Genomic DNA, 13,158 nt, shown 5'->3' on the forward strand with positions numbered 1-13,158 from the left:
CAAAAAAATGCATTAGGCTGGACAAAAAAATCCTACTACACAACATTACAAACTAAATACCAACCTAACCCCCAAAAATTTTGGAAAAGTGTAAACCAGCTACTAAAATCCACCCAAAAGGCTACCCCCAAACCAACCACCCCTGACACTAAAATTCCCATTGAAACACAATTCAACTCCCACTTTGTGAACTCAGTTCTGTCCTTAATATCACAGGACATTTCCTTCCTCACTATCCCCCCAACACAAATAACACTAATACAAGCTTTACCCTCAAAACAGTTTCCACCACTTCAATCAAAAGCATGCTCTCCAAACTAAAAACCTCATCAACAGCAGCCGATCTGCTCCCCAGCTATTTCTTGAAACTCACAGCAGATGCTATTGCTATCCCAGTCTCCACTCTCATAAACAGATCAATTGTTGAAAACTATGTGCCCAAACTCTGGAAAACATTCTATGTTACACCCATACATAAAGGCGGGACCTCCACTGAACTTAATAACTACAGACCCATTGCTTTACTCTCCCCCCTGACCAAAATCCTAGAAAAATACATCCATACCCAGATGCTAAACTATCTCCTAGACAGCAACATCCTGTCACCTACTCAGCATGGTTTCAAACCTGCCCATAGTACCACTACAGCCCTCCTCTGCTTCACAGACACAGTAAACTGTCTCAAAAATGAAGGCCTACAGGTGTCAACTCTTTTTTTGGATATGTCCAAAGTATTTGACACAGTCTCACACCAAATCCTGCTAAACAAACTAAACCAATATCGCCTTTCAAATTCCACTCTTACCTGGTTCCAAAGCTACTTAACTGACAGGTACCAAGCTGTGAAATGGAAACATTCTCTCTCTCTCCTCAGCTGCCCATAACTATAGGAGTCCCACAGGGTTCTGTCTTAGGACCACTACTATTCACAGTCTTCACAAATTACCTCCATACCTCCACACAGCATGCATCTATCATTCAGTATGCAGATGATACTACCTTAGTCTGTGCTGCACAAAACATTCCCACCCTCCTGCAAACAACTCAACTAGCATTCTCTGACGTTGAAAACTACTTTACTAAAGCCCAACTTATCCTCAATCCAAAGAAAACTCCGCTTATGATTATAACCAGTTCTAACAAAAACACTGATAACAGTCGATTCACCATCTACTCCACAAATGCTACTCCAATCACTCCAGTGGCACAGGATAAGCTATTGGGAATAACCATAGACTCCCACCTAAAATGTGATAGTCATCTCAACTTAACTATTAAAAAAGTACATGCTAAACTGGGATCACTCTACTGTATCAAACCATTTCTTACCAACAACACAAGATCAGCCATTGCTCGCTCCCAACTTCTATCCACCCTACTCTATGCATCTCCCATTCTGACTAATCTCAACAAAACTGAACTAAGCAAAATGGAAGCCTGCTATAACATAATTGCCTACTTTGCTGCAAATTGCTCATATAGAACTCATCACTGTACTGCTTTGAGACAGCTCCAATGGCTTGAACTGCCCAACCTCCTAACTTACAATCAGCTCTGCCTCTGTCATTCTATTACCTCCCCAATAAGTGTCCTGCCCTCAAAAACCTAGTACAATATCACTCAGCCAAAAGGCCTCTTAGATCATCAAGCAAACTACTACTAGAAGTCACCAACAGCTACAATAGCTTTGGAGATGCGCTGTATAGTAGTTCATTGGCTAGAAAATGTAACTCTGTCCCCATTAGCATTCAAAACACATCATCCAAAGCATTCTTTAAAGACCTCATCAGGCAACATCTCAAGCAAAATTGGCAGTGCCATGATTGCTCCCCAGGCTAATGAAAGTGGATAAGGTATACATACTAAATCTAGAGTACTTGATAATAGTTTTCAGTCTTACTCACAAAGACTGGCTAATCTACAGTGTATGTACTGTACCTGTGTACTATGTATGTATTCTACCCATGTTCCAAATTTCAGCTGTACACCACAAATCTATTAATTACGTTTATTTTTAAATTAATATTATTTGTTTGTTCTCTCCACTGTAACTGTTGATGTGCCGCATACCACTGTAAAAACATGTCTTTTGTAATTTGTGTGTATACTGATCATGTCTAACTAAATTTATCTGTAATTTTTCTTTGTGAAGCTTTTCTCCCCGGGCCTCTGCTGAAAAAGGGCCTTTTCGGCTCAGTCAGACACCCCCTGTTAACAAATGTAAAATAAAATAAATAAAGTTGGATAAGCTTATTCTTCCAGTAGAACAGGGCAGATTGGGATAACCCGAATTGAAGGAATATTTCAGAGCAATACAGTTAAGGCTACTGTACATAGCATAAGCAGAAACCTATAATTCAAAGTGGAAAGAGATGATGATGAAGCAGTGGGGAAGCTCAAGAAACGGGGAGAGAGCGAGATTTTAGATGCAGATCTTTAAGGAGAAAAACAGTAGTCGTACAGAATATTATAATCATAAAGTAGCAGAAAGTATTCTAAGAACTTAGCCAACACGGGAATGGAGAAAGGAGATTCTGCTGATAGGGATAACTACAATTGGAGATATAGACAATAGGGAAGTGAGGTCTGGAATATATTGGAGAAAACTGGCAAAGGAACCAAGGTATTAGGAGCAAAGAACAAGAGAGGGAAAGGTAATAGGATGGAAATATGCCAAGAACTTATTTGGACTGCAGGTTAGAGTTTGCCTTTCCTATCAAGGATTGATATCTGAGTATAGGTATAGAGAAAGAAATAAGGGAGTCCTAAACGAAAGACCAGCACTGGTAGAGTTTTTAGTAGAATCTAGAACAGAAGTTGTTATTACAAAATTAATAATTAGTAGACCATATAATATATTGCATGATAACTATAAAAATCAATTGGAGGAGGTTAGGAGGGATTGGGAAGAGAGATTAGATAAACAATTCACAAAGAAACAATAGGGTGATATTTATGTCTCCCAAGTACACAACAAAATCTAGAAGATTTTGAATCTTTGCTTGGAAGTGTTTGCATAGGTATTTTTATACCACAAGTAAACTCCAAAGAATTTTTTCTGAGGCAGACAGCAAATGTTGGAGGTGGAATGGGGAAGAAAGAGGTAATGGGAAACATGTTTTTTGGAGTGTAATTAGTTGGCAGAGTTTAAAAATTCCCTGCAGACTGCGGTGTCAGAGATGTTGGGTTTGCAAATTGGAGTAACTAGGGAAATTATTTTTTTTAACTGTGATACAGAATTGGAATTGTCTGACATAGTAAGGCCTTGCTGAGTCTAATTATGATGGCTGCCAAAAAGGCAATTACTAGAAAATGGAAAAAAAAGTCTAAACCAACTTTACTAAAGTAGCAAAAATAGTAACAGAGATAAAACAACTGCATCTGGGATCTTTAGAAAATGGTGGGCGCAAATTACATTGGGGAAATGTGGCATCAGTACACGCAGAGGAGGAACAAGGTTTAAAAGAAGGCAGGATTTGAATGAGCTATGTAATGGTTGACTGACATTGACTGGATATATTAAAAGTAATGTGTAATGTTTGCAGCTATAGTTGTGTAGGCACGGTTTGTAATTTATAATGTTTGCAACTGAGATTGTATCGTTATGGTTTATTTTCATTTATATAATTGTAAGATTGCCTATATCATACATGATAATTTAATAAAGATGTGTCTTGTTTAAAAAATGATGGCATTATTAAATACTGTCAAATCACTAAACCTTCTCTGGAGTCCAGAATCCTTTTTAGTAATCACAGACAATATCACATTCATGTGGTACATTAACATACAGAGGTGAACTAGGCCTTACCCTTTTTGCAGAATAGCAGTGGTAGCTTGGGAACTGGCCGTTTGACTCATTGTGTTGTTCTTGGACATCATCCACTTGTGAGGAACTCCTCAGGTAGATTTGTTTGCTTCCAGTCACAGCAGACAGTTAAAGAAGTTCTAACCAGGAATCTTCCTATAAAGGCTTGGAAGACAGATGCCTTTTCATGCCCGTGCATGGGAATGTTGCTGTGTACTTTTTCCACTCATTCCAGTAATAACCAGAGTTGTTTAGAGATCCTAAAGGACTCTTCAGAAAAAAGTACTGGTAACTCCTTTTTGACCAGGCAACAATGGCTCTCCCTTCTTTTGAAAATAGCCAAGGGCAATTACTACAAGCTTCCTCACAGGATGGACTTACTCACACAAGACAAGTGTTGTCTGATCCAACACAGTGTTCGAGTTCTGCTCACAGCCAGGATAATAGACTTCTAAAACATTTTGGGTACTTTTTCTGTAAGGATAAGCAGAAAGTGATAAAAGAGGCTAAGAAATGATATATGGCTAAGTGGAAAGGATTTTCTAGCTGGTAACATAGAATGAGCCAAGGTAATTTTAAGGTTTAGATATCTTTGGTTCTACAGTGTCTGTGTGAGTTATCATTCTTTGGCCTTTCATACTCTTCCATTAAGATTAATCTTTTGGCCATTTCTGCTTGTATATCTATGGTTTCTCCCTTTACCTCAAGTGAAGCAGTTTCTGAAGGGGGTATTACATATTAATCCATCTAGAAAACACGTGGCTCTTCCATATGCTCTTGACTTTTGACTGGAGAAACTTACACTTTTTCCTTTTGAAACAGCACATGTGGCTGATTTGAAGCTTTTCTTATGGAAAACAGTTTTGCTTAATGCTGTGACTTCCGGGGAAAAGTAAAATCAGTTGTCGGTTTCTTATGAAGGTAAGGAAAAGGGACAGTCAGTATCAAAATTTCCAAATATCTGTCACATACCATTCAGTTTTGATATTCATATCATGGCAAGCTACTTCCAGGCAAAGTCTGAGTCCATTCTACCAGGGCTTATGACTACTACTGCTACAATTTGGAAAGGGGTGGACTCTAAATATTTTAGTGCAGCAACTTGGACTTCTCTTCCCACTTTTACTAAGCACTCCAAAATTGACCATCTCACTAGGGCGAGGGAAGGGTCTGCTACAAATCTGATCCTTCTTCCTCTTCCCTTTCTAAGTTTTGCTATTCATCACATTTTGTTTAGGCTACTGCAACAGGGATCTATTGATGAACATAGTACAGTTGTGTAACTAAATGTACCATAACAGTAGGTGTTAGATCATTGATGCAATACAAATGCCCTCCTTCCTTTCCCATTATTTTGTGCCAAGATGGGGGTCCCTATCTTCCAGCCTTCTCCTAGTACATTTTTTCTTAGAAGGTCTCTAGTCTACTTTGTTTCTGAGGCAAGAAAGCTCTGATATTTGGTACCCATATGCTTAATTTTATACTGACAGCTCTAACAATCGTACAAGCACATAGGCTTTGAAAGCTGTCTGGATGTGTACAGTCTTTGGCAGGATACGTCCCATACAGCTTAGACTTCAGTAACAGTGATTTTATTCAAACTACTGTTGTGGTAAGTTTACTTACATGACCATACTTTTCCATCTAAAACTTGGAAGATCCCTGTTTCTTTACTGTGCTAGGTATTGTTACTGTTGCTCATGTTATTACCATATTTCTATTTTCTGCTATGGATAAACACAGTAAACAAAAAAACCTTTTGAGAAGAGCTTTCGTAAATGTGCCAATCTTGGCCACATGGTTCCACCCTAGCATACCCATAACCTTTGTGTTGTGCATCTGGGGCTGGAATATCTGACTTCAGACTGTACAATTTGTAAGGCCTTTTTGAGTCTAGATCCTTATCAGACCATTGTAACAAATTAATACTGAAATGTATCCTTTCCCCAGATATGTTGTCAGACAAACCTACAAAAAATAAGGATAAGGACTGAGTGAAAAAGTAACACAACTCCAAAAAATAGAAGTCAGAAGATACTGTTTATCTTCAACACATAAAATAACTGCACAGTCCACCACAAGGAGAAAACAGCAAAGAGAAGAACAAAGCTGTTAACTAAATAACCACTCTGTAGCAGCTGTCAGCTGCCACAGTTTATTAAGAGGTTAAGCACTTTCTTCTCCTTGCCTCAGAGACTTCTTCAAATCGGTTCTGATGAAGTCTGCAAGTCGAAAGAGATGAAAGCGTTTAACTTGTTAATAAATTCTTGAAATCGACAGTTGTGCCACTTGGTTATTTGGTTCAATACTTAAGGTGCACAGGATGGATCCAGAACCCCCCAATATCTGCAGTTAAGGAACTTCCTCAAACATCTCTTCCATCAGACTCAATCATTATAATTTCAAATAAGTCTCCAAAGCCTGTTGCTAGTAGGCATTCTTCTGCGAGTTGCCTCATTTTACGTCAAGCCCACCACCTACTTCCTCCCTTGCTCTATCAGGTCTTTCAGGGATGTTAGTGATTTAAATTGGGAAGGTATGATAAGAGAATTTCTCAAGACTTGAATTGGGTATCATTCTCTTCTGTCTCCAGGGCAAATCAAGTAGGCCCTTCTACTCTTTTGTTGACTCCTTACCCAGATTTTTTTGTGGATCCACTGAGTTTGGAATCAAATCACTCACCAGAGCCTGTGCATATGGAGTCGAAGAGGACACTGCCCTCAAACTCCATTACTGCCCATCCGATTCACTTAACAGCAATGCATTCAGCATGAAGTGGGACTCGGGGCTGTGTGCTCGATGTGGAGTCTTTGGCTTCATGTTTACTATCATCACATTTTGTGTCATTTGTGGTATCGGAGATCTTGGCCTTCTGTTCTTCAGTATCAGGTGTGCACTCCAGTGTCACATCAGCTGCAGTGATGATGGACAGGGTGTTGGTAAGAGTTTCTCTTATGTTGGCTTAGTCTTCAAGGTCATGGACAGGATGATTGCTTCTCCACTGAGAACTTCAGCACAGCCTCCAGTGGCGCCAGCATCACCCAGAGACAAGCTGCAATTTGTGTATAAGCTCCTTCATCATCACTTCCATGGGCAGAATAAAGAGGATACCTCAAACAGCTTGTACAGGTATCATCTGGGCCCTCTGAAGAGCCAGAGTCTCCCTAAAGTTCTAAAGTTCTTAGAGGATGTGCAAGAGGAGGCATGGTTTCCCTAGTGGAGTCTCTCACCTTAGACATGGACTTGGAGGATACCTCCTTTGGTGAAATCCTATAATTGCAGATGGAGTCCTGGCCTGCAGACCCACCCTCTGAGAAGTGTTGTTTGAGGTGCATCACTGTACACTTTCTGCGTTCTGGGTAGTTACTCCTGCTGACCACCTTATTGATTTGGCTACTAAGGGTGCATTGCTGGAACCTAATTTCTCAAATCCTATCTACAAAAAAACAGATAAAAATCCTCTGCTATCCTAATGATAGGCAGTAGTGGACCAAGGTCCCTGTGGTGGATTCCATAACTGTAACAGCAGCTACTAAAAAGGAGGTCTCTGAGGAAGCAGCAACAGCTGTCCATCCACGCAGCATGGAGTCACGAGCGATGAACAGAATGGGGAAGTGGGCTTACACTTCTGGCACATTTGCCTTCAGAGTATTAAATTATGTAACACATATGAACCACATCCAGAGGGATCTAGCAGAATAGTCTTTACTCTCTCTCTGCAAAGATCCCCCCACAACAGGGTCATGTAAACAGCTAGAGACTATGAGAATGATGCTCAGTATCTCTAACCACCTCATGCTGTTGATGCACACTACATTCTGTGGGGCAGCCAAGGCAGAAGGTACAGGAATCACCATGAGACTTCTCACCTAGCTCACATTTTGTGACTTTGTGGATAACTTCAAAGCGTCCTTCACAAATGCCTCCTTTGGTTGTTCATCTCTGTTTTGATCATCTATGAAATAGAAGTTACTAAGGTGTGAGGTGGAAAGAAAGACTCTTTCTACTACTGGTGTCAAATTTGAGGCCACTCCGCAATCCTTAAGGAGGAATAAGAGGGAGTAAAAATCTCTACATTTAAGAAGAACCAGTGTCACTTCTTTGACTCCTGAGACAGGGCAGCCGTGGCAGAGGCAACCCCAACAATGTATGCAGACCCAGATGGTCTTGGAGAACTGCAGAACCAGGGATTTCAGGGGCCCTTTTTTGGCAGACAGAATCGGCATCCCTGAAGGGTTACTTATCTGCTTCCCTCTGGAGGTAGGTGTGGGACATTCCTCTATACTGTCCTGTGTGGATAGCCATCACACAGGACTATAGAGTAAGAGAGAATATCCAGAAGTTATGTCATACTGTTTTCCCATCCATCTCATCAAACTCGTCTGCTTCTAGATACTCCACCCTGTCAGCAAAAAAATGGTCAAATGAGAAATTTGTTCCCTTTTAGAAAAAAGTGCAATCCAAGAGGTCCTGCCAAACTGGACCAGAGAGGGTCCAGAATCTATACAAGATATTTTTTGGTGCCCAAGAAAAACAAGGATTTTGGGCCAATTCTAGAGCATGGTGGCCTGAACCTTTACATCAAAAAGTCCCTTTTAATATAGTCATAGTGCAATCAATTATGCCATGTCTAAAGGTAAACAATTGGATATACAGTATGGATTTCTAAGATGACTACCTCCACGTCAACCAAGTCATCTAGAAAACTTCTAGGATTCCAGCTAGGAGATGATTATTAACAATTCAGAGCCATGACTTTTGTTATGATGACAGCCCCCTGGTTGTTTACCAACTGCATCCAGTAGTTGCAGCTGAAAGGGATCTGAATGTTTCCATACCTGGACAATTGGAACATCACTTCTACAACCAAGGGGTCCCTTACTGAAACCAGAGATTACTTGTTACAGCCCTGGCTATCCTTGGGTGTTTCTGTGAACTACAAAAAAAATTTGAGATACATTCAATACAGTCCATATTTTACACATGCTACTATATCCAGATGGCATAAAATAATCAGCTTGGAGCGAACTCTGGTACTCAAGACATCTGTTCTGTCTCTTGACTCAATAACTACCCCCAGCACTCCTGGTACTTTGTGTTCTGGGCCTTATGCATGGTTCCCCATGTAAGTTGTCATATGCATGTTCTGCAGTGGCTGCTAAGAGTTCCGTGGTCCCAAGTAACAAATCACGCAGGAACCCCAGTGTTTTTGATACAGACTTGCAGGGCTCATTTAAAGTGGTGGCTCATCTCTCCCACAGTTTTGGAAGGGAAACCGTTTGTTCTTCCTCCTCCAACAGAAACAGTCACCATGGAATCCTCCTCCTGGGGGGGGGGGCGCATTTTGAGAGGTGGATGGTCCAAGGAACTTGGAACCACATGTAGGCCAGTCTTCACATAAACATATTGTAGAGGCAGGTGGTCCTCCTAGCATTGCAGGATTTACAGGACCTACTTCTTCCAGAGGTGATTTCTATCCAGACATGGGGCAGCTCAGGAAAACTATTCTGATGTCCTGTGAGTGGTCTCTCAACTAAACAGTTGCTCATCAGTTTTTTGACTGTTGAGGCCTATCTTACTACATTTAGTTTGCTTCCACCACCAACACCAAATGCAGCAGATACTTTGTCCTATGTTGGACAGTGGTTCCCCAGTCTCCTTTATGACTTCCCTTTTGCCCTTGATGTCCAGATTTCTACAGAAAGCTGCAACATGCAAAGCCATAGTAATCATTGCCCCTTGCTGGCCATGACAAATATGGTTTGTCTTGCCCAGGTTTCATCTAGTGAAGTCCCTTCTACTTTTGGAGCCCCACCAGGATCTCATGTCTCGCCTGTCTGGCAAACCTTAAGAGAACCTTATTGACTTGAAATTAATCACATGGTTTCTCCAATTCCCTTAATGGCCAAAACTCCATATATGTCTCAGACTGTGGTTAGTATTATTTCTGCTTTTCAGAGAGACTCAACCCATAAGGTGTACAAAAGTAAATGAATATTTTTAGTGCATCATTTTAAGATCTGGACCTGGAGCAGTCATCAGTTTGAGAGCTACGTATGTTGCTATTTATTTATTTATTTATGTATGTATGTATGCATGTATGTGTTTTAATTCTGGTTGCAGTACTTGTCATTGCCAGCCTGTCAGGTTTTGGTTCATTGTATTTGTTTTAGCTTTACTCTGATTTTATTTAAAGTATGATTTACTTTACATGTGTTTTTATTTAAGGGTTTATGATACAAGCTGCATCCTGCCTGATATTGGCCTTCTTGCTTCCATAAGGTAAGCTTTATAGTTTTATTGCTGAATCCAAAGGCCATGTTAACTTGTATCTTTTACCCCACAACACAAACTAGCAAAAAGATGCAGCCGTGTTGTGGCTTTATTGCTGAATCCAAAGACCATGTTAACTTGTATCATTTTGCTAATTTGTGTTGTGGGGTAAAGCAAGTGTAACCTAGTCACACACTTCTCAGATGGTAGGTGGGTGATACTTTCATATTGTCTTGCATCTTGCTGCCATCTAATAAGGAATGTCATGCATCATACTTAATTTTTCTTTTATTAAGGAATATTTTGTCTGTACCGAATAACAAATGGTCTCAGAACTATGAGCATTGAGGCTGATAGCAGTATTCAGTAAGCAGAGCAACTGGCACAACTAGTATTAAAATACTACTTGTAGTCAGGTGTTCATTTGAAAATATTCCTGCCTGAATTTATTTCATACAGTTGTTTCTGATGATTTCTGGTTCTGACGTAACCATTCAGTAAGTTATTAGGACTACCCACTCTCTCTAGAAGAAGGTATTCTTTTCAAAATTCTGTTTTCTTGCAGGACTGCCTTGTTTTGGTTATTTCCTCACATTTGTTTATAACTGTTTACTGTTTAACAAAAGCAGGGGTACCATACTAAAATAATTGGTCAACAGCAAGACAAATCAAGCAAGCACTGCTGACCATCTAAGTAAGTGTTACTGGGTAGATATGAGCAAAGGTAAAACATAGTCGCTCTACAGCAAAGTCTCACTTGAAAAACTGCTTCTCATTTCCATTAAATGTGATAACAGATGTTTTATGGCACTGCAATGAAGTGGCGTAATACTACAGACAAGTGTGTTTACAGCTAGGTCTGTATCACCACAAAATGCATTACTGAGAGCTGTTTTCTTACGTGATGCCCTCCAATTCATTTAACAGTTTCTCCTATAAAGAAAACTATGGCAAGAGGTTATAAAAGCACTAAAGATATGAACATGTTCGGTGTCATCCTAGTTATCTCAGGCCATCTTACTGAAGGCGCACTTTTTAAAGGTGCTTGTCAGCTTTCCAGGTTTGACCAACTATATGTGTACTACTCAATTAATATGTACTTCAAGGGTGTAGCTGAGTTATTTGAACATGCATGGGTGATTTCAGTGTGTGTGTATTTCATCACTCTCCATGGATAGTGTTCTATCCTTATGGGTATATGCAAGTGTTATTTTGGGCACCTTACGATTAACTGGGTGTGGAAGATAACTTATTCTTTTTTAACACCTTTATTAAATCATCACTTAAGACATAGGCACGCATACATTAATAGAAAGTAAAACAAACCAAATTAACATTTTCCATTTATACACATTATACATCATGAGTTCTTTATAACAGCAGTCTGTTAATCCAGTATTATACACATTGCTCAATTCCTGCCTTCTCTTAAACGTCAGTCGTCCTCCTGAATGTTTTTGTATGTATTATTCCACAAATTCCATTTAGTTGTATGTAATTTGCTCCTTCCCTTTTCTAAAGATATATCTTCCTGTTCTTTTATCTCTTTTACAGTATTCAATACTTCAAATACCGTTCGTTTAGATTTTGATTTCCATTTTCCAGTAATTGCTTTTTTGGCAACCACCAGAATTAAACTTAAGGCCTTACTGTGTTTAGGCAATTCAGAACCTGTGTCCCGCTCAAAAGAATAACTTCCATAGTACAGACATTTGCTCCCACAATATTTCTGATAGAGTACTCTGCAGGGAATTTTTAAGTTCTGCCAACTCATTACACTCTCAAAATACATGTTCGTAGTTACTTCTTTCTTCTCCATCACACCTCTTAACATCTGATATTTACCTGAGGAAAAATTCTTTGAAGTCTGTTTGGGGTATAAAAATACCTATACAAACACTTCCAAGCAAAAATCCTTAACTTTTTGGACTTTGTTGAGTACTTAGGAGTTATAATACATGTCATTCTATTGTTCCTTTATAAATTGCTGTTCCAGTCTCTCTTGCAAATCTTTTCTAACTTTCCACGATTTATTTTTATAGTTATTATGCAACATTTTATATGCACTACTAATTATTCCCTATTTAACGGCAGATGGTATGTTATCCCTATCTTGCCTTCGTTCTTGCTGGTTGGGTTTGGAGCCGATCCTCTGCTCCGACTCGGCCATATACTAAAACTCGAGAGCTTTTACTGGCTTGAAGCTAGCCCCTATCCCAGCATGCCTAGTGGGAGTTACCCAGATCTTGTTTGCCGCTTGCAGAGTCGAGATTGCTGGATACTGGCTCAGGCTACGGGTTTTTGTTTTTTGACTAAATTTTAATTATTTGTTAAATAATTTGTTAAATATTCTGTGTTCGAGTTTCTTTTTCAGTTAGTGTTGTTTTGAACCTTCCGATGTTCTTCGTGTTTCACTGTTGCAGTCATCACACTTGGGTTATCATGCCAGGGGTAGCCCTCAGTTGGCCCGAATACCAGAGGCTTAGTATTTCTACATTGGTTGCTGTCGCTCCAGGACTGATGTCAGGTTGTCAGTGGTGTAAAATCAGGCAGCCAACGACATTACATCAGTCTTTCTTGCTGAGGAGCCCGAAGCACAAACGGTTCACATGAGTGCCGGTCGGCCGCTACCTGAGTGTTGTTTCCGAATTGAAGCTGAAGTCTTCTAAAGCTAAATACCCCGTTGAGGATCCTTTTTTTCTTGCTTTAACCGATGTCAGAAAAAGTTAACAACTGTCTTGCCTGTGGAAAGCAAATAGCACACAGAGACTCCCATTCTTACTGTGTCACCTGTTGAGGCCCAGACCACGACGTACCTTGCTGTCACTTTTGTGCTTTGTTCAACGCCAGAACTATATGTTGTTGGGCCCTTATTGTAGCTAAATATTTTCTCTCTCGGTCCTTGTATTTTGATATGGCTTCAGTAAGCCATCTGACTACCAATCTTCTGAAAAAATGTAAGGATAAAGACAGAGATGGACTGCACAGGTCCAAAATTGCCAACAATGCTTCCGTTAAGCTAGTCGTCAGTCCTCCGGTCCTCAGTGAGGTGCTTTCGCAGCCCCTGACGCCCGCTT

General features: G+C 40.0%; 1 protein-coding gene across 2 annotated transcripts in view; it reads left to right on the forward strand.

The window, feature by feature from the left end:
• The window catches only part of LOC122806909 (WD repeat-containing protein 76-like), a 950,729-nt gene that overhangs the window by 884,083 nt on the left and 53,488 nt on the right, over positions 1-13,158 (forward strand). For both annotated transcript variants that reach the window (XM_044077718.1, XM_044077717.1), the window contains one exon: positions 10,037-10,090. In XM_044077718.1, coding sequence (XP_043933653.1) covers positions 10,037-10,090 — 54 coding nt within the window. The remainder of the gene's footprint in view (positions 1-10,036; positions 10,091-13,158) is intronic.

Source organism: Protopterus annectens, chromosome 7.part0 (assembly GCF_019279795.1).
Source record: "Protopterus annectens isolate FY-2018-M chromosome 7.part0, PAN1.0, whole genome shotgun sequence".
In the NCBI taxonomy this organism is placed as follows: Eukaryota; Metazoa; Chordata; order Ceratodontiformes; family Protopteridae; genus Protopterus; species Protopterus annectens.